We start from the raw sequence: 24,505 nt of genomic DNA on the forward strand, positions 1-24,505 counted from the left end.
AATGAAAATCTATTTGCTAAACTACATGCAACCAGTATATACAGTAAATGCTAACCCAGAACTTTTGTATCTAACCCTAACGAAACACCACCCCGTTGAAACTCTAAGAAGAAACATCCACCACTTCGGCGAACCACTGCTTCAGCGCCGTCGCCAGAACCGCGGGGAGCTCGCGCACATCACGCACCACCAGATAATACGGGAAGGGGAATCCTTCGAGGTAGCGCTTCATCTTCAGCTTCATCTCGCCGCTGCCGCTGTCCAGGTCCGGCTCGAAGCTGGCCTGGGTGAGGTCGAGGATGGAGCTGCCCTTGACCGCGTCGACGATGATGAAGACGATCATGATGCGCTCCTCCTGCGCCTGGCGCACCAGGCGGCTGATGGTCTCGTGGTCCTCGCAGATGCCGTCGGAGATGATCAGCTCGAGCTGCCACAGGTCGGCGTTGCCGCCGCCGGGGGACTGCTTCCAGCGCGCCTCGCGGAACAGCGCGATGGAGTCGGCGATCAGCTTGCGCACGTTAGTGCCCGTCTGCTGGTAGCTGAAGTGCTGGAAGACCTGGGTGCCGGCCTCCGAGGAGAACGGCTTGCCGAACTCGTGCGCCACTCGCACGTGGTCCTCGCTTCCAAAGCCGAGCACGCACAGGTCGCCGGCCTCGAGCATGCTCAGACTCTTCGCCACGAGCGCCAGCGTCTCGAAGGCCAGCTGCCCACTGCCGCTCTCCAGCATGGACTTACTGTCGTCGACCGCCAGCATGATCTGGTAGTTGCGCTTCGAGGGAATCGACCGCCGCATCCAGATCTTGTCCCGCTTGTACTGCGAGGCGATGTACGGGATGATCCGCTTGATGTTGAGCCGCTTGCCGGTGCGGAAGTCACCGCGGAGTTTGGTCGCAAGCGTGGGGGCAAGGATAAGTCGCAGCTGCTCCGTTAGCGACAAGGAGAGATCGGTGGTCGCAGACTCATAGTACGACCAGAGTCGTTGAGCTTCGTCCCGTGGCGTAAGCGGGGGAAGGGTCGAGGATAGGTGGATTGCAGCCAGGTGTGCATCGACCTCGTCCAGTTCCTCATCGGCTGCGTCCTGGCCTGCAGTGGCATCTGCCCGCTCCTGGCTTTGAAGGTTTCCAGGGATGAAAGCACCGGCCGTTTGCGACTCAGTGGAGGCGCTTCCCTGGTCGAGCTGCATCTCGTCTTCAAGACGGTGCTCGGGGAGATCCTGGATGTTGTCGTCGGTGATGTCTGGCAGGAGTTCATTGTTCTCGTCCGGCTTGACATCCGATTCGACGCCCTTGTTCTGGTCGAGAGCCTTGGCTTGTTCTTCGTTGGCCTGACCAAGCGCTTGGGTGTCGGCAACATCGTCTTGATCTGCAAGATGTTCGAAGTCGGCATCCGCCATATCAGTATCCTCAGGCAGTCGAGTTTCGGCCTCATCGTCTTCCTGCTTGGAAGCATCCATTATCTCCTTCTGTCGACGATGCCATTGCTCGAGGACGTCGCCCAGTTTCTTGAACGCTTGGAGTTGAGGATCCTCTGGGTTGGAATCGTTGGCGCCGCCTTCATCCTTATGTCTTTGATTCTCATCTCCTTCCTGTGCAGCGCCAGTCTTCTGCTCTTTCTCGTCAGAGGGATCGGTGGAGCCACTCTCCTGCTGCGCGTTACCGGACGAGCCCTTCTCCTGGTTCTGATCTTGCTCGGCTCCAAGGCCACCGTTGACAGCTTCGCTAGGAGCGACCTCCTCGCCAGCAGCCTCGTTCTCATCGCGTTGGGCAAGGAAGTCATCTTCCTGCTTCTCTTCTTCCTCTGCCTCTTCGCCGGCCTCATTTGCCTCATCATTACCTTCAGCCTCGTCCGCATCGCCCAGCTCGTCATCGGGACCAGCTTCCTCAGTCTGATCAATCTCCTGCTCCTCCCCATCCTGTTCCATGGTCTCATCTTCGACGCCGTCTCCCTCCATTTGCTGCTCTTCTTCCGCAGGAGGGAGGTTATTATCCATCATGTCATCATCAAGGCCGTCGTCTTCCTCAGGCTCCTCGTTACCCTTCTCATCCCCATCCAGTTGCATCTCCTCTGGAAGATCGAGCGCCTCTTCTTCCTTGGCATGTGGATCGGTAACATCCATATCTTCACGCCCAACAGCCTCACCCTCCTCATCAGGAGCTTCTTCACCTTCTTCGTCATCTTCTTCCTCTTCCTCCTCTTCACCCTCCTTGTTTTCACCCTTCTCAGCTTCCTGGCCAGGTTGCTGGTCAGGCGCGGCTGTCTGCTCATCATTCTCCGCCGCGCCCTTGCCCTCTTGGGTCTCAGTCTCCTTCTGCTGATCATCGTGCTCGCCATCCCACATCTTCTCATCGACAGCCGAGGCATCGAGATCATCAACATCGCCTACCTCTTCATCAATATCATCCTCTTCGTCTGAGCCGCTTTCATTGTCATCCTCGTCGTCTCCCTCCTTTCTTTCACCTTCTTCACCTTGCATCTCCTCCTGATCCATGTTGACCGCATCTTCAGAGTTCTCAATCTCTTCATCGGTCTTTTGCTTGTCCTCCTGGGCCAGTTCCGTCAGGTCCTCGTCGTCGGCTACATCCTTGCTGATATCTTCGGCCCCCTCTCCCTCGCCAAGACCGGTGCCACTCTCCAACTGTCCAGACTTGCTTTCCTCCGTGGACGGTTCAGACGGGCTACAGAAGCCTTCCGATGCGATCTGTGTGAACGATTTAGCGAGGATGTAAGACATCTTACATGTCTCTTTGTGCACCGTCAGGTAGCGATCGACCACGTCTCGACAGATATGCGCGAACTTATTCAGAATCGGCAACAGGGTCGCCGTCAAGGCAATGGCAAACGGAAGGCTGGAAGGCGAGCGAGTCTGGAGGTGCTGCAGCTTGTCAAGGACAGACTTGAGGGAAGTCGAGATGTCCTCCATGCGAAGGAGCCTGAGTGCCCGGACGAAGAAGTCGTCACTCCGGGACAGCGCACCAGGGGCGGTGATTTGCGACGGAGCTTCGTTCAGCTTCTGGATACTGACAAGGATCTTGTCAGCGGCTGCGATGAGACTCGAATCGTATTCTTCGATCGAAACGCCAAGGTCATGGCTCTCAGACTCATATGCGACGGCATTGACCGTCGACCATGGGATGATCTGGCCCAGAACAAAGGACAGGTCAGGGCGCTCCTCGGTCCACGTGGCGAGGTCAAAATTCAGCCTCGTGAAAGCCGTGCAAGCTTCTTCTACGGTGTTCTTGTGCACACGTGAAGCCATTCCCTCAGGCAACTCGGGGAGATGGCTCAGTGTTGTCTTGAGGCGGTCAAACGTGTCTTTCCAAGCCTGTAGGCTCTCAATCACGCCTGTAGAGTTGATGCCCGAAAATTTGGCGTGAAGTCCCACGACAGTGATTGCCAGGCCGATAATAGGAGCCAGCCATGCAACTGCCCTTGTGGTGTCATCTCTTCCATTCGAGAAACCTGAATGGGCCTTGAAGATAGAGAGGGGATCGGCGGTCCAGAGGTTGGCGACCTTAGAAAGGAGTGAATCAAGCGACTTCAAATTTGACAGTGCGGGAGAGATCGAAGTTCTCTGCTTACGAACGAGGTGCAGAAGGTGCTCCATAGATCCCGAGCTTCTGGATATCTCGACGTTGCTAAGATCCTCAGAGTAGTCGCGCGCCGCTAAGCGGACACGAGGCAGCAGGTCCAGGAAACGGTGGAAATATGAATCTGCCTTCTTAAGCAACTGTGCGTCGGCGATGCCAGCTTCGAAAGCCGGGATGGTGGCAAGGACTTGGGGAACAGATGCCTGTGCCTCCAGCAAACTGGTGTTGACGTTACGTTTCACACCCATTTCGTAGATCCGGTGTAACGTGTCAGCATAGAAACGACGCTTCTGGACCTTGAGATGCTGGACATCATCCTTGTTCTCTTCCGTCAAGGTTTTCGGGGTCTGTGATTTGAACTCCTTGATACTCTCAACGACATATTTGACAAAGCTCTCGAGGTCTTCGGCAACATCGAATTCTTTCGAGATCGAACCATACACCTGCATCATGCTGCTAGCAGTGTTGTCGGGGTTCTTAAATCGAGGTGGTCTATCGATCCAGGCTTTCTCCTCCGTCTGACACATCGCCAGGGCTTCGGGGAAGACGAAGGAAGGAAGAACCAATCGTTGAGGAGCAGCCGTATCCTCGTTGTCCTCTGGCATGTCTTGCTCCAGGATAGGCTGAGCTGGCTGGGCCAAAGCCTCTCTATACTTGCGAACCAACTTGAACAGTTTGACGTGTGACCGTCTAGCACTTTCCCGGAGGGCGACAATGTTGGTATCCTTCCAGCTAGCAAGCTGAATCTGCTCCTTAATATTCTTCTCAAGTGCCTGCCTCTTTTCAGCCAACAATTTGAGCACAGGAGGTTCAAACTGTCTGTAACGCTGAAGGAAATTGTCGAGAGCAGACGTGAGTTGACTCAAGGACGGAAGATCTTCCACATAGAGCAGCAACAAGGACTGGAAGTTCTTAATCAGTCGGAGACGCTCGCTGTATTGTCCAACAGTGGTGGAGCGAAAGAACTGCTCCAGGGTTGCGGTAACCTCTTGAATGTGGTCTTTCAGCTCCATTTCACCGGATTCAACGATCTGGATCGGAGCCCGGACCAAGGCCTCGTAAGTGATGAACCACCATGAGCTGACATCCTTGAGGCATTTGTCGTTCTCCAAGTCCAAGAGTTTCGCCCAGGTGGTCAATTCAAGTCGCCGCCAGCCAATGATAGTGCCTGTGATCTCGTCATACAGGGAGGCTGCTGAGTATTCTCTGCTTGCCACCAACTGCCATTCATACACAAGGCTGTGAAGCTTTTCAACCTTGGTAAGGAATTTAGCGACAGGTTCAGTGTGCTTGAACTGGAGAATTTCTCTGCAGCATTGAATAACGTCTGCGAGAACTGCGTGGTCGGGCCAGGACTTCTGGATTTGAGCAAACCGAGCTTTCGTCGTCAGAGTTAGGTCAACAAGCTTCTTAGCTTCGACCATATTCGAATCCACGTAGAAGTTGTAATTCTTCCCCGAGGTGACTTCGCCTGATTTCAGAGCATCCTCAAGCAGCAGAAGAACGCCGGAAAGTTGCTCCTTGGGTTGGCCATCAATGGTCAATGAGCCGTTGTCCGATCGTAAGGAGCCCAGTAACAGAGATGATTGCTTGACATAGGCCGACAAGACTTCCGCTTGGTTTTCGGAGTTGAAGAGCTTAGCGTGCAAAGATGCAAGTCGGACGGAAATTGCTTTGGGGTCGACACGGCTGGACACCTTTCCTTCTTCATCTGCATTCTCATCGTACGTTGGGAACAGTTGACGCAACTCGTCCTCGTCGACTTCCTCTGCATCCTCCCAAGATCCCTTGTAATGATACAGTTCGTTCTTACGAGCTTCTTCCTCTTGGTCCTCTCGCAACTTAACTTTCCAGAGAGCATGGAACTGTTCGAACAAACGACGAAGAGTGTCGCGTCCGTTCCGAGTAGATATCAGCCCCTTGTCCGCGTTCTCAGCCACTCTGAGCGCCGATAATTCGTGGAACCATAGATCAGTGTTCAGACTAGATTCAAAGTGAGACTCCTTGTAAATGCTACCAGAAATGGGGTGCACGAGGCCACCAAGGAACGGAGTGGTCTCCCTAATGGCTTTGATGATTTGCGCATCACTGGACTGGCGAGACTTGCTCGAGGAAAGGAACAGACCCAAGTCAAGAAGTTGTAGAAACCGAACGACTAGAGTCGTGATGTCGTCGTAGGAGCGGTAGTTCGTCGTAAGGCGTCTACTGAGCTGGCGAATGTTTTCACGAAGAAGATCAACCATCCGCTGTGACTCCGCATCGCTGTCGTCTCCCGCAAATTTGATGTTCTCCGGGTGGCGCTCAAGGACTGATCTCACGAGACTAGAGAACTCGCCATGAAGAATATTGAGTTCGGAGGTCTGCGGTCTGGTGACAGAAGAAGGCGGGGGTGCCGCGCCGAGCTTGCGCAGTTCTCCCTGCATGATTTCCTGTCGCAAATTGGACGATTGTCCAGAGAAGCCGACCTCAAATGACGAGATAGCTTTACCTCTTGCCGTTAGCTCCAGCGAGCGCCGAGCATGTCTCTTCCTCTGAACAACCAAGCCCAATGAGGGATCAAATGGCTTATCTGGAACAAAAAGCTGCAAGAGAATGACAGCCAACTGAACGATGCCGGCGCCTGTGCTATCCATCTGTTCTGTCATCAGGGACGACAATAGGCGCGGAAGCTGGCTTTGAGCGAAGCTCTTAAAAAAGTGGTTGTCTGGCAGGTTCGAGGCCAAGTTAATGCTCGGCAGCGAGAAGTCCTTGTGTGATCCTTGAGATTCGACACCACGGAGGATAGAAACAATCTGCTCCAGAGATTTCGGCTCGAAGAAATCTTTGTGAAGCATGACAAGCTCAGTAGTCAACCTTGCCATTGCTTGTCGAAGAAACATAGCCTGATTAATGGCAAGCTCGCCACTCGTAAGGGTCAAGGCCTTGGAAAGTGTTTTCTTCTCCATCTCCAAAGCATTCATCTGGCCCAGGCTTGTGGTTCCAACGTAGGCCAATCTTTCCAACAGCGACAGAGACAAAGTTCCACTGACTGCAGCGCCGAATGCCGACGAAGGTTCACTTCCCGCGTATAAAGAGAGCCTGTTTAGGATGACAGGGATTTGAGTCTTCAAGCTTGAAGCATCAAGGGGCCTGGCGGGACGTCCAGCAAGTAGCGGCAGGATTGATTGCACGACTTGATCTTCGACTGTCTGGCCGTTACGTAGTGAGGAGAGATCGTGATATTGACATAACACCTCGAACTCGGTAGAGAAGTAGGGCTTTTGCAATGCATCTGCATCTGGCACGCAAGCTGCGAGGTCCACGACTGTTTGTCGTAGGTCCTGAAATATGTTAGCAATGAAGAGCATAATGAATAATCACAGATGTTCTTACCTGGACTGGGTATCCCTCATGGCCGCTCGAAAGAATGGCTTCCTGAGCTGCAATCAAAGACTTGCGGACCTGGCTCAATTGAGACAAATCAAGATGTGTCTTGGTAGCAATTTGAGTAAACTCAAGAGCAATATTCTCCAACTCCAGAAGAGCACTCAGTTGGTCCTGGGTAGCAGAGGTAGCTGGCCTCCACGACTCCCAGAGTCTCTGCATGCTCAGACCTGTGGTCAATGCCCAGTTCTCATGGAAACGATCAAGAGCTTGGGAAAACGCCAGACCCAGTGGTTTCAAAGGGGCCCACCCGTCAAGCAACGAGGCAGACAATTCTCTTCCAAGCTGAAGGTAAATCTGGAACTCGCCCTGGTCCACCTCGCTCGCGGTAGTCAAATAGTAGATATCGGAGCAGAAATTGATCATTGCACGAAGTGCAGGGACCACTTCGGAAACTTGAAACACGCTTTGATCTAAGCTCTGGATAAAATCGTAGACAGCCTGGCCGCAGTCGGACAAAAAGGCACCCACTGGCTGAGTTGCATCTTTCATCAAAGAAGGGATGCGGCCAGAGGCGAGAGAGCGTTCCAAGCTGTTCATTTGGCTTGGCTTGAGATGCTTTCCGGATTCGTTGGCCCGCAATAAGCCCTGCCTCAGGCCCTGCAAGCCGAGCTTAGACTCTTGGAGTTGTGCCAGGACCATGAGCCAGCCAAGAGGAACACTTTGGTGCATTATCGACGCAAGAGGTTCGTTCACCAGAGGATGAAGGGGTTGATAAATGCCCTGCGTGGCAACCGAGGCAAAACCAACTGCGAAGTCCGCTTTGATACAGTCAAAAGGTCTGCAAGACGAATTGTCATGTATGACGGAGAGATATCGCTGCAGGGCTGCCAGAAGTGGATCGTCCGCATTGACTGAGGAATAGAACGGGAGGAGCCCCTGTACGCGCTGAAGATATGATAGGTCCGCGATCGAGAGATGATCCAAGCACGCTTCATGGAGGAGAGAAACGGACTCATCGCCCTCGAGAGCCGTGGTAACGTCCAGATTCCACAGGGACCGAAGACGGTATAGTGAGGATTGGCAGGTGTAAGCAGGCACAGAGGAGATTGCGAAATTCAAATCTTCCTGCGGCAAGAATGAGATCTCAACACAACGATTCCGCATCGCCCGAGACAGCTCGCCGTGGCGAGGGTCCATAGTCAAGAAGAGCCTGAAATTAGGGTGCGGCTTGATAATTCGAGCATTTCCATCCTCTGTACGTTGTTCGTTCAGGATCAGAGTTCCGTTAGGCTCCGTCAACGAGTTCAATCTGTCGAGGACTGACGGGTTGCAAAGATTCGCATTGTCAAGAACAACCCACTGTCCATTCTGGACTGCCTGCGTCAAGACACCCTCTGTCCACTCAAACCCGACTTTCATTTTGTCCATCTTGTCGGAAATGCCTGATAGGCGCTGAGCCCGGTTGGCATAATCCTGAAGAAGAGGTTGGGGGTAAGATTCATACAGCTTCACAAGCGAAGCAACCACACTATCAAGCGACACGTCCGGGCTCTGTAGAGTCTCATAGAGCTGAAGAGGATTAGACGAAAGGTCCGCAGTGTCTCTCGCGGCATACGCGGAAATAATCTGTCGCTGAAGATACTGCGAGATCTCCAGGAGCAAGGACGAGACTTCCCTCTTGTAATCAATTTGTTCAAACCCACCGACAAGATCCATGGTGTCTGTATCAGCGCTCAGTGCCAATTCAACCAAGCTGGCTCCGTTCAGCGCGGCGAGCTTCCTGATGAGGGTTGTCTTGCCACAACCTGATGATCCCACCAAAATGCTCGGCCAGGATTGCTCGACACACAGCATTAGTGATTCCAGGACCGACAAGTCCCCTGGGAGAATCTGCATTTGGGGATCCGAGGTCTGCTGTAAGACTGAATCACGCCGCATGAAGCCAAGTCCAACCTGCATGTAGCCTGGTGTCAGATTATGGTAATAGCTTTTCGGGGCCGTAAGAGAATCCCCGAAGACCTTCCCAAACAACTGAGACACCAAGCTACGGTCTTCCTCACTTCTGAACCGCTGAGAGATAATAATGTCCAGGAAATGGACGGCAGGTACTTGCAGGTTCCCTCGATCGGCCAACTGAAGCCACCTCTGGATGTCTCGCAAGTTGACCTCCCAGGGGCCACCCAACGCGCCTAGTCTGCGCTCTTGAATAGCTTTGTTAAGCAGTGAGACGAACTCGACGAGCTTGTCAGTCTGGGTGGCGGGACTTCCAGGGAATAGCTTGGCACAAATTCGCCTCAAATCAGTGTCGGTGAAACTATCGGCATATACCACAGTAAATCTGTTAACAAAGGACGCGGGAAGACCTTTCCGGCCACCACCCTGATGATGCGGGTTCTGCGCAGCGAAGAGGACAAAGTCGGGGTGTCTCTTGAATGTTTGATCGAGTTCAGCAACATATACCATCTGACGATGGTCCAAGCAAGCATTCAATCCTTCAAGAACAGACTGAGAAGCCAGATTCATCTCATCGAGAAGAACCCAGTCACCACGTTGCATTGCTTGCAGGAATGGTGCATCACGCCAAGCGAACTGCCCAACATCGCCTCCTTCCACTGGGACATCAGAACCAAAAAGGTCCGTCAGATCTGTTTGCTCAGAAAGATTAATTCGAGTGAGTGGCTTTCCGAGAGCTTTAGCAAGCGCAGTCACTAGCGTCGTCTTTCCAACGCCCGGGCTTCCCTCCAGAAGGATAGGCTTTGGGAGCTGCAATCCTCGGGCAATTCTCACTGAGTTGCCGATGGTAGTAGGAGCATCCATAATGAATTCGGGGTCAGGTCTTCCTTGTGCATTGATGGGAAGATTGAAAGGTCCAACACGAAGGGAGGTGCTATCTGTGTCAATAGTTGACTTTTGCAAGTAAATGTTGAAGGCATCTACATCAAAAAGCTCTTGCAGCTTGTCTAGACACAAACGACGATTGCCTTGAAGGTCATTCAAAGCTGTCGCGAGGATTGCTGCAGGATTAGCGCCCAAGGTGTCGACAAACACCATTGCGGCACCCTGCACCACCGCGAACATGGGATCAGAGCTCTGACATCTGTTGACGAACTCGACCCAGCCAAGGAGATCACGGATGGAAAGCGAAGATGTCGTGGAGTTTTGGAATGTCGTTTTGAACCACTTGGCGAACTGCAGCATCGCCTTAGGCACATGCACCGATTCTAGCTGAAGCTTCATCCGAAGAATCGGCAGAATGTCCTCGTCTTCAGAAAGCTGGGGAGCCCATATTTCCGTCATACGGTTGCGAAGAGCGGCAGAAAGCTCGCGCTTTCCATAATCACCTCCAGGATTCATGGTAGACAGAAACTGGAAGCCCTCGTGAGCAACCACCATGGAGTCAATCGGGCCCTTTTCGGCAAGAAGAATGGAGCGATGAGGCTCCAGAACACTGTTCAACCTCTCCAAAACAGAATCGTCGGCGAGTGAAATCTCATCGAGAAGGAAGAACTGGCCCGTTTTCATAGCCGTGATCAAACTTCCATCAGACCATTCAAACAAGGCGTTCAACCGAGCGAGGTTCTTTTCGACTCGAAGTCTCAACTCAGGGTCCAGCGCTTGCAGTTGCTCTGCGCTGAGAGCACCAAAAGCCTGTTTCAGATCATCGACAGACGCTGACTGATCAACCTGCGAGAAAATAGTTCGTAGGTCGCTGAGTAGCTGGCTTTCGATTGATGCCCTATTCCTAACGGGTCTTTGAGCACCAATAAGATCACCCGTTTCCAAATTCACATGTGCGTTGATGATATACAGTTGTTTTCTGCAAATCTCGGCAACTGCTTGGCATAGCTGAGTCTTACCACATCCAGTCTCGCCTACAAGCAGAATAGGCTCGTTATTCTCGAGAGCGGTGGAGACAAGAACGAACAGTCGGCGCATCGCCTTGGTCCACACAATTCCCGGAGCTAGCTGTGCAAGATTAGGAGCACGCTTCTCCATCTCCGAGGCGCCATAGATGACATCCTCGTCAATCCGGACTCTCATCACCTCCTCGATCACGCTCTTGACTGCAGCCCTCTCCTGAGGATTGCGCACTCGCTCTGCCAGCAGCATGAAACCATTAATCGCCAATTGATCGCGATCATCAGCACGACGAAGCGCCCATCTAAAAAGATCACGCAAGGTTGCAAAACTGTTTTTCTGTTCGAATAGTCGATTGGCCTGGCGCAATAAGGAGAGTTTGCGGTAAACCGACACTATCCGAGTACAGAACGAAGGAGCAATCTGTGAGCGCTCCTTCAAGATATATTCCAGTTCGCTTTCAGGGATGTCGTCGAAATGAAGCTCCAAGAATCTATTCCGGAAGGCACGAGACAACACCTTTCGGCCACCGTAGAGACCGGCGGGATTCTGTGTGGCGAACAACATGAAGTTGGGATGCGGACGCACCACTTCTTGAGTTTCTGGGATGAAGAGCTCACGGTTATCATCCAACAGACGGTTCAATGCTTCGAGGACGTCAGAAGGTGCCAGGTTCAATTCATCGAGAACTATCCAGTAACCGTTTCTCAGAGCCTCTACCAAAACACCTTCTTGGTAGCGGAGGGTGCCATCGTCGCTGGAGACGTAAGTTCCCAAATACTCTTGAAGATCAGTGTGCTCGTGATTGTTGATGCGTACGAATTGGTTCCCCGAGACCTTGGCAAGGAACTCGATCATACTAGTCTTACCAGCAGACGTCGGACCCTGCAGCAAAACGGGAAAGCGGCGCGTGGAGCTTGCTCGGACCAAGTTCTTCAGGTTCTTCTCGATGAATGGTGTGATGATATAGTGCGGTTGTTCTTCGGGTTGCAGATGACCCCGACGCATCCAGTAATGCTTGAATTGCACGTAGTCATTTCCGTCATTTGGTGGTTTGGGTGTCTGGCCCAGGAGTGCTCTGGAATTCTTGACGTTGCTGAAGATGTGCTTCTCGAGCAAAGGTGCTAACAAACGCTCCGACTCTTGACTGAGAACGGTAAGGAAACTCATAGAGAATCCCTCGTAGATTGCTCGACGCAAGCCGTAGATATGTGCATGATCGGCTACGTAGACGAGCGCTCTGACGAGTGTTCTGATGCTGAAGTGTGGACGCTGTCCAGCACCATCAGTGAGCTTGTTCTCCGTATTAAGCTTCTTAGCTTCCATGTAGAGCTGTCCAAGATCCGGGACTGCCCTCGCATCAGTCAACGCCAAATCGCCAAGGTACTTCTGAATCAGAGAGAGCAGGTCGTCCAGGTCGCTATCCGGTGATTGCACATAGAATTCCGTGAACCTTGATCGCAGACCAGGGGGTAGGTCCTTTTTGCCTGCATCAGTCGCGGGATTCATGGCTCCAAAGATACGGAAATCAGGGTGACCAAAGACGCGCTCCACATCACCTGCTTCGGAGAGCAAGACGGACGGTGAACCTTCGCTACCATGGTGGAGAAGACTGGCGATGTTCTCGAGAGTATCTGGTGAAGCAAGGTTGACCTCATCAAGAAGAACCCACTCCCCGTTACGCAGCGCTCGGACAATCTTTCCTTGAACGAAAGCAAAGGCAAACTTTGCATCTCCTTGAGATACCTGCGACTCGAAATCATTGAGCTGCGCTGCGAATCTGTCCCATCTCTGCCGCAAGAGTTGGTATTTAGGTGAATCCAACTTCCTCTTCTTCGCGGGTTGTTCCTCGGCACCTTGAGAGCCCTGATCTGACTTGAATACTCCATCAGCCAATCGGACTGCTTCATGCCAAAGGTGTACTAGGCGAGCCCAGTTCCCTGCAGTGACACTCTTGGCGACAGAATGGAGAAATTTTTGGTTCTTCTTTGCCGAGAATGTCAATTCAAAGAGAGAGACAAACTCATCATGCATCGGTACGGCCATTGTGCGAATGTTGACTGGCTTGAAGCCACCAAGCAAATCAGTGCTTTCACTCTGCTGGGACAAGTTGACCACTGTGAGCTTCTGTCGCATCAGCGTAGCAAGCTGTTGAATGACAGTGGTTTTACCAATACCCGTCTCTCCGACGAGAAGGACAGGCTCGGCCATTTGCACAGAAGCAGCAACTTGCTCCATCAAACCCAAAGCAGCTCTCGTTGACGCAAAGCGAGACGAGGAGGTAGCAGCTTTCGAGAGAGATCCGGCCGGGACTTTTACCTTGCGACATGTTTCTCTTCCAAGCGTGAGGCTATTGCCTTGGTCAGAATAAGTAGGCGTTCTCTCGTGCATACAGAAGCGTGCCCGCTGCGGTGAAATTTGCAGGGCTTCAGCAACAACCAAGGAAAGGGAATCCGCCAGGGTCTTTTCGGGGATATATTTCAAAAACACATCCACGACGTCAAGGAATATTTCATCCTCAGCACCCTCTGGCGTCGCTTCGTAGCCGGTTTTCGCCCCCAAGCGCTGAAGCCGCCTGTGCATTCGGCTACAGAGCTTGATTAGATCACGAAGACCAGGAGTTCGTCCCTGAGAACTCTTGATAGCCAGGCTTCCGTGGAAAGAGGCACAAAGTCTCTGGTAGACGTCCATGATAGTGGCGACCCGAGATTCTAGGAGAGAATATTTCTGCGTGATGACTTCTCGAATTTCGTCGATCGCGAGAGAGTCAATCTGCACACGCTGCCACAACCTGCTTCCTAGGATGTTGGTGCTCGGGGCAATTTCTTCACCCGCAATGTTGTATGAAGACTTCATGGTTGCGATGATCTTGAAGCCTTCTGCGCATTTGATTCTTTCCTTCCTGCTAGCTATGGTCAACTCTCCCCGCTCGATGATAGGAAGAATAAGGCCAATAACTTCGGAAGGCGCGCGATCTAAATCTTCGATCAGGATCCAACGACCTTCCCTTGCCGCCTTGGTCAAAACACCGGGTTGCCAGGCGAAAGAGCCTGTAGCTGGTGAGGTCGAATACATTCCCAGAAGACTCTTTGCATCGGTCTGTTCATTCAAGTGTAGCGTGACCATCGTCTCCGCCTGGCCCATGGTTGCGGCGACATCGTTGATTAATGTCGTTTTCCCCGAGTTCGGTAAACCAACCAGCAACATAGGCCTAGCGGATATTAGTGCTGTTGCGATTTTCCGCAAATTTCCAACGGCGGTCGGCGTTTTCACAATCGAGGACGGTTGAGGAGTATTACTTTGTCGTGGGACCAACACTCCGCAGATTTCGGCGGTTCTAGAAGTGAAATATTCTCGAAGCTTCTCAATCTGCGAAAGAGTATCGGGGGTAGATCGGTTCGACCTGGCGAGCTGAACCTGCTTCTCCAATGTGTTCCACCGACGTTCTTCCCACAAGCCAAGACACCGGTAGTCGATTGTGGTCCCCTCCCATTCGCCCTCGACGATATCGTCTGCAAAATTAGTTTTGATTAATTCCTCCAGAGCAGCATCCGCTGCTCGCATGTATAGGGCGAAGCATCGTATGGAGAGGTATCTAACGGATCGGTCGCGGTGTTGGAATAGCGATTGAAGCTGAGAGGGCGATACAGCCTTTGAGAAGACTTCTGGGTCGTAGGAAAGAAGCCTAAAGATCGCTAACAAGAGGCTCCGGATGGTGGCATCGTTTATTTGTGAAAGGGTTTGCTCATCACACGCAGCCAAAGCCGATAGAGGTCCAGCCCGAGCAATGGCATATTGGCTTGCAAAAGGTCGGAGGTTTGGCGCAAACGGTAGTACTCGAGAGAATGCGGAAAGGATATCGATTTGATCTAGCTGAGAGTCGGATAAGAGCCACCGTGCTGCCAAATCCACAAAGATCGGTTCGTACAGGCAAAAGAAGCCTTCTGTACATCCGGGCCTCAATGCGCCAACCGCAAGCGCATTCAGGTATTGGGTCCCAGAAGCTGTGTGAATGAGTTCCGCAATCTCATTCGGAAGCTTCGCAAATAGGCGGGACTCATCAAGAGTCCCCTCGTAGGCAGGTCTAGCGTCCATGCTGAGCCCTACCGCCAAAGGAACTCTGGTTATGGGATTCAATTAGAGAGGAGGAGGATACAAACTTCGTCGGATTGCAGCACTTTTTTTTTCTCGCGATCATTTTCTGCCGCGGGATTTCCGCCTTGGCCCCACTCTGACGGCTCTTACCGCCCTCGCCCCAGCCACGGAGGTGAGATCAGAAGTCCGACAATAGAAACACTTATCGGGAACTAATCGGAGCACGGATATCGCAGGGGAAATCGCCAACCTTACAGCATGGCTCGTTGCAACACGAACTGAGATCGCAGCTACAATACTTTATACTTTATGAATCGCAATGTCTTTACCACATGCTGGGTCAGTTATAGAGGCTCAGGCATCTCCTTCGCAGTCATATAGCGATGATCCAAGCCCTCAGAGCGAACCGCCGAATAGCGACACCTACCCACAGAGCTCCCGTGCTTCTTTAAGCGGAGGCTTACGCGAACCGTAAGTCCTAGAAACTATCTGCTCCGCTGATTTGAGCTGATATCATGACCATGTAGAATATCCTTCAAACGAAAACAGAAGCAGCGATCCAGGTTCAGCCTCTCGCGCCTTTTCCCTGGTGAATCGACAAGAGACACCGGCTTCGGCTCTCCGAATCGCGACAGACAGCCCCCGAACGGCCACTCACTATCGTCGCGCGACGTTTCGAACAGCAACGGAAATGTGAACCACAAGGATTCGGGCTTTCTGGATTGGTATGTGGAGGGGCCAGGTAGACGGGTAGGATATGACGACCTTACGGCAATCGATTGGATTTTTGAATACACAAAAGAGCGACAAAGAAAACGACTGCTCTACGCAAATGGACAGGGACTTGTTGGATATGCGCGCAAAATACTGGATGCAAGCAATGTTTGGATTGTGTTGATCGCGACGGGAATTCTTGTTGGCATCATCGCCGCCTGCATCGATGTCTCAAGTGACTGGCTAGCCGATCTCAAAACTGGCTATTGTAGGAACGGGGCAGGAGGAGGTAGGTTCTATCTGAATCGGAGCTTCTGCTGCTGGGGGCATGATGGTGAGTCGGTTCTATTCGGTAGACGCTCAAACCAATGAGACTAACGTGGCTTGCTGGCCAGACATTAATAATTGTTTGGATTGGACGCCTTGGAGAAAAGCCCTAGGAGTCACTTCACGCGGTGGCGGCTATGCCGTTGAATATGTTTTTTATATTCTCTACTCTGTACTGACCCTTGTTGCTAGACATTGCGGTGAGATGCTAACGCAAGTCACAGATGTTCTTCGCCGTCTGCGCATGTGTCCTAGTCAGGACATACGCCATATATGCTAAGCACAGTGGTATCCCCGAGATCAAGACCGTTCTTGGCGGTTTTGTCATTAGACACTTCATGGGGCCTTGGACCCTCGCTATCAAATCTTTGGGCTTGGTAGGTATATATCGAACCTACAATCTAGAACCCTTGCTGATTTAGAGCAGTGCTTGGCTGTCGCATCTGGTATGTGGCTTGGCAAAGAGGGACCTCTTGTCCATGTCGCGTGTTGCTGTGCGAGTTTGATAATGAAGCCATTTCATAGTCTCAATCACAACGAAGGTATTTACATCATGAGACCATTAGTCAATATATGCTAATCGTGTAGCGAGGAAACGAGAGGTCCTTTCCGCTGCCGCCGCTGCCGGGATTTCTGTGGCCTTCGGAGCGCCCATCGGAGGTGTTCTATTTAGCTTGGAGGTGGGTTAACAATTCTCTGGTAAGAAGCCGGGCTAACTTTGACTGGATAGCAACTAAGCTATTACTTTCCCGACAAGACTATGTGGCAGAGCTTCGTATGTGCCATGGTTGCCTCTGTGACCTTGCATGCGCTCGACCCATTCCGCACCGGCAATATAGTTCTCTACCAAGTCAAGTACACGCATGGGTGGCACCGCTTTGAAATTATCCCATTCGTCATACTTGGTATCGTCGGAGGAATTTATGGAGCCTTTTTCATCCGACTGAACATGAAGGTAGCCAATTGGCGGCGTTCCCTACGTGTCCCCCGACCGATTCTGGAGGTATCCGCTGTAGCTCTTCTGAGTTCATTGATCAACTTTCCAAATCTTTTCATGAAAGCTCAGAACTCGGAGCTCGTGCATTCTCTATTTGCGGAATGTAGCACCGGGACTGAAGATCCGTTCGGCTTCTGTAAGGTTGGTGCGGTATCGGCTAGTACGGTTGCTCTTCTGCTGGGAGCTGCTATTCTTGGCTTTTTCCTCGCATCGATTACCTTTGGGTTGGACATCCCTGCTGGCATAATCCTTCCCTCAATTGCCATTGGCGCTCTCTATGGCCGGGCTCTCGGCATCGTCTTTCGGATGTGGCAGCAAGCTTTCCCTAAATTCTTCCTGTTTGGCAGTTGCGAGCCGGATGTACAGTGCGTGACTCCAGGGATATATGCTATCATTGGAGCAGCTTCAGCCCTCGGCGGCGCCACCAGAATGACCGTGTCGATTGTGGTCATCATGTTCGAACTCACAGGTGCTCTAACCTACGTCATTCCCATCATGATTGCAGTCATGCTGTCCAAATGGTGTGGTGATATCTTCGGGAAGCGTGGTATCTACGAGTCTTGGATTCAACTCAAGGAATATCCGTTCCTTGATCATCGCGATGACACCGCTCCACCCGATGTGTCTGCTCAAAAAGTAATGACGTCCATTGATGACCTGACAGTCATCACTGCCGTTGGGCATACGATCGACAGCCTCCGCAATCTTCTCCTGACCACGTCCTACCGTGGATATCCGGTTGTTACAGACATGTCGAATCCCGTTCTTCTGGGCTACATCTCACGCAACGAGCTTTCCTACGCGCTGAAGTACGCAGCGTCACCTTCCGATACTGAATTATTAAACACGGCGCAGGTGTTCTTTACGCACCAACCATTCGCAGACCCAAGCGAGACCCTGGATCTGAGGCCGTGGATGGATCAAACGCCGATCACGCTCAACAGCAACACCACCTTTCTCATTGTTCTACGAATGTTCCAACGACTCGGTCTGCGGTACGTTCTATTTGCCGACAGGGGTGTCCTGCAGGGCCTGCTCACCAAGAAGGATGTTTGGTCGATAGTCAGTGGGTCAAGCTCCCACAAGGACGAAACCCTACTTGAGCGAACTTTCACTCAGCCAAGTGCCGCGGAGGAAGTTGGCTTACTTGGTGATGATGACGGCACAAGTCTTGCCAGCTCCATTGAGCGGCGGCAATCTCTGTAAAATGACGCAGGAAAACACCGGGCGCAATGATTTACATGATATGTGACTTCGCTTTATGGACGGAGCCAGGCTTAAGTATCTATCTATTTTTTGAATACTTCTCTGCACATGTTGCTGTAATCTTAGACTTTTTCATGATTGGTGTGGTCCTCTGCCTCGCCTGCGGCTTAGAGGCATTCACTAACTCTAGTGAACATGCTTTGCCTCTAAGGCTCAAGATTTTATACCCCAGATGCACTATATCTTCCAATACTACTAAGAAATTGGTTTATTCCAAAATTCCTGTATCTTCACAGTCAGATCAATCCTCCAGTCACTTATGAGCCACCTGTTGAACTCCAGAAACGGGTGATATATATAGTTCAGTAGGACCCAAAAGCGGTGTGAAAAAGGGCAGCAATGACGGGGCGGTGGCAAGCGGCAGATGCCGAACATCGTCCCCGCTCACCACGCGCGTTTCATTGACTCTGGCGTCCAAGCTTGAATTTACGTGCTCCATACACGAGCCAGCCCGAGCAACAAACTCCCTTTCTTCCATCTTCAATCTCCCACAACCACCACCCCCGGCCAGAGGTATCTGGGCCTCCACCCATCCGCAACCATGATGGTCGATCCCTTCGAAGTGCGGATGCGCTTCACGGCGCAGCTGCAACACCTCAATGCCTCGGTCACCTCCTCCCAGAAAGCCGCGCACTATGCGCTCAAGTACCGCGACATGGATGAGGATCTTCACTCGTGCATTCTCGAACAATTAGAGCGAGTAGGTCAGCCCTTGCGCCCCCGCGCCTCACTCTTTTCGCCTGCTCTGTCTGCCACACAAAATCTGACTCTTTTCGCAAACATCTAGAACAACATGAACAACCGAGCAAACATCATGTACTTCGTCGAGCATTTCTGCGAGATGGCCACGCGGGAAGACCATGCGCCCTACGTCCGCATGATCCAGCGCGACATCATCCGCATTGTCGACGCCGTCGCGCCGCCCGACGGCTCCGGGGCCGCGAACGTCAAGCACGTCCGCCGCGTCCTGAACGGGCTGCAGACCAAGGAGATCCTCTCCGCGGCGACGGTGGCGGAGATTGATGCCTTCCTGAAGGAGCGCGAGACGCACCCGGCCCATTTGGATCTGGAGGGGGAGGAGGAAGGAGGCGCGGAGGGTGATGATGCGGCGACGGCGGCAGGGGCGGCGCGGGCCAAGGGTGCGACGCCGCGGGGCTCGCGCGGCAGGGTGGACAAGCGGCAAATCGAGCAGCGCATTGAGGAGGACCGCGAGCGCAACAAGCGGCTGCGGGAGAGTATGTGGACGGTCAGCGGGGATGATGGCGACGAGCACGGCCGGTTCTGGGATGAGGCGAGTGATATCGGCGAGGATGACTTTCTGGCTGCGAAGGAGGAGCTGTTGGAGCGGAAGCAGATGGTGGGTGCTCGGTAAAGATTTGCCTAGCTGCGTTGTCTTGTGGTTCTCGTTGCGGGGGTGGTTTGCTTGGGTTTTCATGGTCAAGAAGGAGTTTTGGGGGAGTTTTTAATGCATGCTACTGATACTATACACATACACAGCATGGTTTGGCGTTCTCGATGGTGTGCATGTTCTGTGGAATTGTCTCACGAGTTTCGCAGCTCATGCATTGCAAGGTTTACAGTTGTCCAGGATACCCGAAAAGTGAATATTATATCAGCTTCAAATGAATTTTGACATATCGAAAACAACTGGAAACTATTTGATCTAGGTGTAGTTCCTGTTGTAATTATCCTTGCTTATACTCGTTCAGTACACCAGAAGCGGGACCCACATTTACAGTACTTCTCGATCCACTTTCGCCCCGGATAAACACAGTCGCCGCTACAATTTTCGAATGCTTCTTTTTACGCTCCGGAAAAGAGGGTTTGCGCAACGCGCAATAACATTTCTCCATGCAAAACAACTGGGAGAGAAGGTCCGGGGAAATTTTCTTTTTCCTTTATCTCAACCTTTAAATGTTTGCACAGTTTATGACCGCAGCAAAGGGGCTATTCAATCGATCGACGGACTCCAACGGAAAAAGCACACTTCCCAAAAATTTCGCCTCGGACAGCGTTACTAGCGCCGCCGTTATTACGCCGAAGAAGATGGTCACAGCCACTAGACGGCGGAAATTGACCGCCGAGCAGTCCGCGGAGCCTGAAGTTGGGACAAGCTCGATTGACAAAAGGACGATCAACGGAAAGCGCAAATCCGAGCCAAACACCACCTCCTCCTCCAAGACGCAGGACAACAGCAAACGGCGAAAGCGGGGCAGCAGCAGTCTAGAGGACGTGCAGGAATCGGAGGACGACGAGATGGCTACGACGACGACAGCGACGACGACTACTAGCAATAAGAAGGCGAAGATGGTGGAGGATAGTGATAGTGAGGTTCAGGAGGAGACGCCACTTGCTGTTGCTGCTCCCCCGGCCGCCAAAAAGAAGCATTTCCGATTCGATAGCGAAGAGCCGGAAGTGCCTGAGATGGAGGAGGAAGTTGCGGAGACGCCACAGGGCATGGATGCGGATGAGGAGGAGGAGGAGGATAGCAGTGATGACGAGGCTCCCGAGGCTGTTGATAACTCCGCGCAACTGTCCAAGATTCGGATGGAGGCGAAGAGACAGGAGAGGGCTAAACAAATGTTCGTATCTTCTTTCATGTAATCTCCATGGCACTTGAAACTCATCACTGACTATGGCACAGAGAGGAGCAATTGAAACGAGACAAGAGAAAACAACTCGACGATCTGCGCAAGCTCCAGGCGAAGTCGGCCAACAAGAAACGAGAGGCCGAGGATCAGCTATCAGAAAGCACCGAGACCCTTCAGGGTACCACGACAGAAAGTGCCCGGAGGTCTGCGCTCCCCGCTCTCCTCCCGGACGATATCCTGAATGCCGCCCCCGACGTTCGCCCCCCGACCCCTCCCGCCGAAGAGATGGAGATTGTGCGACCCAAGCCCACCAAACTGAGGTTCCTGGACAAGAAGGAGAAGGCCCCGAAGGATTTGCAGATGGGCGACGTCACGATCCGTGTGCTGGATGGAGATGTATCACGGAAGAAGTCGAAGACTGCACTTCCACCCAAGTCCTCGAAGAGCAGCCAGAACGCGAGACAAGCCTGGTTGAGTGCCGCTCGCAGTACGGCCAAAGTCAACGGGATGAGAAGAACGGCTGGCGGTTCCTCGGGGTTTGTGCGCAAATAGCAGGTCTTTGGCGCACGTAACTCCGTCTCGTTTTAGGGAATTTTTTTAATGAAATCAAAAGTATATCCTGTATCTATTTCCTGTCTACATGTTGGCTTGAGCTCGGGTCTCCAGCGATGACTTCCGGGCGCTTTATATTTCTTCGCATAGTCCATATTGAGTCGAGGCTCTCGGATCTTCATGCAAGACAGAGTCTACGAAGGGTTTCTAGCTCTTAACTCGGAATGATGCCACATAAGAAATGCTCCATCATCCACGATATGCGCAGTCCCGATCTGCAGGTCAAGCTCGACGAAGCTGCCCGAACCCCACCTCGTAATGTATGCTTTCTTTTTCTTTTCTTTTCTTTTCTTTTTCTTTTTCGCTTCATTGCAGGGTATAATTGCTTTTGACAAGACGCGAACATATGACCGTTGACTGCAGACCTCCAGTTACTAGTCTTCTTACTCAAGAATCGGCAGGACTGCGTTGGCGAAGCGAGGTGTCGAAGCTGAGGGGAAGAAATGGCAGTGCTGGGCGGGCGCACGTGCGGAGCAGGAGGAAGGAAAGGCAAAGAAAGGAAAGGAGGAAGCTTGCCCGGTGGACTTCCAGTTGGAGCTAAGTTACTGCCATCCCATCCCGTCCTCAGACTTCATTTTCTCTTTTCTCTCCCTTCACAACGGCCTCCCCACCATCCTCGGTGACGTGCCTGCCTCCCGATTGTTGCTCAATTCAACAGAATCTGCTCTGTGCAGCATTCTGAATTTCCTCCTCAATTACCCACCATGGTTTCCATCACAGAGTCTTCCCCCCTCCTCCCCCAACATCAGCCGCCTTCCTCCACCAATACGTCACCGCGAGGAAACCGAGCTCCTCGAACGGTGACATTCAACCCATTGGCCACTGTCAGCACATATCACGATACTACCGCCGCAGACCCGACCTTCAGACCGCTTCATTCTGGTTCTTACCCTGCATCCAATTCTCAGAGCGCTGGCCCACCCCGACCGACCGGCTTGTCCGCCTTAAATAGCAAGCTCCGCCGCCGCAATAGCCATGGAGCACCTTACAGCACCGCCGGTGCCCCGTTCGCGACAGCCCCCAAGGTCGGACCGCAGCGAACGACAAAGAACGCACAGAAGCTTAAATTACTGCCCGATCCCGTGACCGAAGAAGAACTCGCCGACGGCGACTTTCCATCCGATGTCTACTCGCAGATCGCCCGCATCAAAGAACCGACCGCCCGCAGTCACGCTGCAAGTCTGGGAAAGGCGGATCGAGAGCGACTGCCCCGCGTCACAGCCTACTGCACGGCCAATTCGTATCGTCTGGAGGGGGTGGTGCGGTTTCTCAAGTCCCGCGCAAAGACCCGCGGAGCCAACCCGAAGCTCTACGATGAGTGCGTATACTCGCCATATGACTACGACTATGAAGCAAAGCAGCGAGGCACATGGAATCTTCCTAGCAACGGGTTGCATTCGCCGCAATCCCAAACCCCGATACGTCCTACTGGAGAACGCCGGTACTCGGATAGTGTAGTGGAAGTGCAAGACAACATCAATACCCGACGGGAAGATCTTATCGACCTGAGAGATTCGGAATCGCACCATCCACAAGATGACCATGAGAGCGCCGTGGTCGATTCCACCGCATCGGCATCCCAAATAGAAGCTGCCCCTGACTTCGACACCAAAGTCCACACCCCGGAGGTGTTCCTCTTCGACTACGGCACCGTGGTTATTTGGGGCATGTCGCCCGCGCACGAGTCACGATTTTTATCCGATATCTCCAAATTTGCAACCTCCATTCTGAGTCCCGAAGACACGCAGGTCGAGAACTTCAACTTCTATTATGCGCGCGAATACCAAGCCCGGATCTACAACGATTTCATCTCCCTCCGTGACCCGCGGAATTACATGATCAAGCTCGCCATCTCCCATGCTCTCGCCCAGTCCGTCAAGACATCCCTGTTCGAAGATCTCGTCTCCGAGACGATCTCCAACACCGCACCACTCCCGGCCCAGATCGCCCAGACCGGCAGCGTAAATCTCACTCGGCGCCAGATCAACATGCAGGTCGGAGAGCTCTTCATCCTGCGAATCAACATCCACCTTCAAGGCTCCGTCCTCGACAGTCCGGAACTGATGTGGGCAGAGCCCCAACTGGAGCCTGTGTACCAGGCCGTGCGGAGTTACCTTGAGATGGACCAGCGAGTGAGTCTCTTGACGGAGCGGTTAGACGTCATTGCGGATCTGCTTGCCGTTCTGAAGGATCAATTAACTCACCGCCATGGTGAGTATCTCGAATGGATCGGTACGTCTCCCTCTCTTGGTTCTGCGGTTGTATACCTCTCTAATTCAATTCCTTTTTTCCAGTTATCGTTCTGATCGCCGCCGAAATCCTCGTCGCGGCCATTAATATTCTAGTCGACCTCTACGCCGGCGTGGAATAAAGCGTGTTTTCTGTTTTCTTAATCTTCCTCCGGCGTCAGGAACACGGCTTCCCTTTTCTTCTGGGCGATCTTCATTGTTTCGATAACCAAGATTTTCCTGATTGCTTATTGCTTCGCTCTCATCTCATTGGAATCCCAAGGGACTTCATGACCGGCATTTTTTCTACCGTTCCAGGCGGACTTTTTCTTTGTTGGTGTGTCTTGCTTTAGGCGCTACAGGGGTTTCGCGAAGAGGGGGGATACGATTGGGGACATGTGTTGTAATCCTGATTTCTTTGAGCTTGTTCTTCCTTACTACAGGGAGGGGAGTCAGTCAAAGTTCTTGCATCATATCGGAAATTATGTTTTCTATGCATAGCCCGGGGCCTTTAACCAGCGTTCCTTGCTTTAGTTGTGTTTTGTGTGTTGTGTCTATTGTTTGCGACAATCAAAGTGAATTGATTGACCCTTGTTGTCTAGTAGATTGTTGGTGAGTCGGAATGGTGACTGTACGCTGTACTGTGTGATGTTGTTCTTGTGGGGATGGGATGGGCTCACTGTTGGAGTTGATGTTGTGCTCAGCTCACTGCACCTCACTGACTCGGGAGTATTGAGTGCCTTCCAAGTTTGGTAGGTGTAGTAGCTAGCCTGCTGGAGGGTGGAAGCCTCTCGCCCGTGGGCATGGCTATTCAGGGCACCTGGACCTACTTCCAGCGGAGTCAAAGTCCGCCAGCTGCCCGAG

At 52.4% G+C, this 24,505-nt stretch overlaps 5 protein-coding genes across 5 annotated transcripts; 4 read left to right on the top strand and 1 right to left on the bottom strand.

The window, feature by feature from the left end:
* Positions 1-14: 14 nt before the first annotated feature.
* Positions 15-14,906, bottom strand: BO95DRAFT_505549 (AAA family ATPase midasin; the record flags this gene model as incomplete). Its single annotated transcript, XM_025591161.1, has 3 exons — positions 15-6,907; positions 6,960-13,043; positions 13,125-14,906. The coding sequence occupies 3 exons, from the start codon at positions 14,904-14,906 to the stop codon at positions 104-106; spliced, it is 14,670 nt and encodes a 4,889-aa protein (XP_025438435.1). The 3' UTR covers positions 15-103.
* Positions 14,907-15,130: 224 nt separating this feature from the next.
* BO95DRAFT_421770 (chloride channel protein) lies at positions 15,131-18,299 on the top strand. Its single transcript, XM_025584574.1, has 7 exons — positions 15,131-15,377; positions 15,434-15,954; positions 16,016-16,119; positions 16,172-16,324; positions 16,375-16,489; positions 16,536-16,627; positions 16,678-18,299. Exons 1-7 carry the CDS (start codon positions 15,226-15,228, stop codon positions 18,148-18,150), a joined length of 2,610 nt encoding a protein of 869 aa, XP_025438436.1. The 5' UTR covers positions 15,131-15,225; the 3' UTR covers positions 18,151-18,299.
* A 339-nt stretch (positions 18,300-18,638) lies between these two features.
* BO95DRAFT_397386 (CTD kinase subunit gamma) lies at positions 18,639-19,806 on the top strand. Its single transcript, XM_025583773.1, has 2 exons — positions 18,639-18,910; positions 18,998-19,806. The coding sequence occupies exons 1-2, from the start codon at positions 18,752-18,754 to the stop codon at positions 19,580-19,582; spliced, it is 744 nt and encodes a 247-aa protein (XP_025438437.1). The 5' UTR covers positions 18,639-18,751; the 3' UTR covers positions 19,583-19,806.
* Positions 19,807-20,072: 266 nt separating this feature from the next.
* Positions 20,073-21,584, top strand: BO95DRAFT_446527 (uncharacterized protein). Its single transcript, XM_025587406.1, has 2 exons — positions 20,073-20,792; positions 20,855-21,584. Exons 1-2 carry the CDS (start codon positions 20,125-20,127, stop codon positions 21,351-21,353), a joined length of 1,167 nt encoding a protein of 388 aa, XP_025438438.1. The 5' UTR covers positions 20,073-20,124; the 3' UTR covers positions 21,354-21,584.
* A 398-nt stretch (positions 21,585-21,982) lies between these two features.
* BO95DRAFT_476237 (YagE family protein) lies at positions 21,983-24,410 on the top strand (the record flags this gene model as incomplete). The annotated part of the gene is made up of 3 exons (XM_025589917.1): positions 21,983-23,645; positions 23,708-23,775; positions 24,390-24,410. Exons 1-3 carry the CDS (start codon positions 22,118-22,120, stop codon positions 24,408-24,410), a joined length of 1,617 nt encoding a protein of 538 aa, XP_025438439.1. The 5' UTR covers positions 21,983-22,117.
* Positions 24,411-24,505: the final 95 nt, after the last annotated feature.

This window comes from Aspergillus brunneoviolaceus, assembly GCF_003184695.1.
Source record: "Aspergillus brunneoviolaceus CBS 621.78 unplaced genomic scaffold BO95scaffold_72, whole genome shotgun sequence".
NCBI classification, from domain to species: domain Eukaryota; kingdom Fungi; phylum Ascomycota; class Eurotiomycetes; order Eurotiales; family Aspergillaceae; genus Aspergillus; species Aspergillus brunneoviolaceus.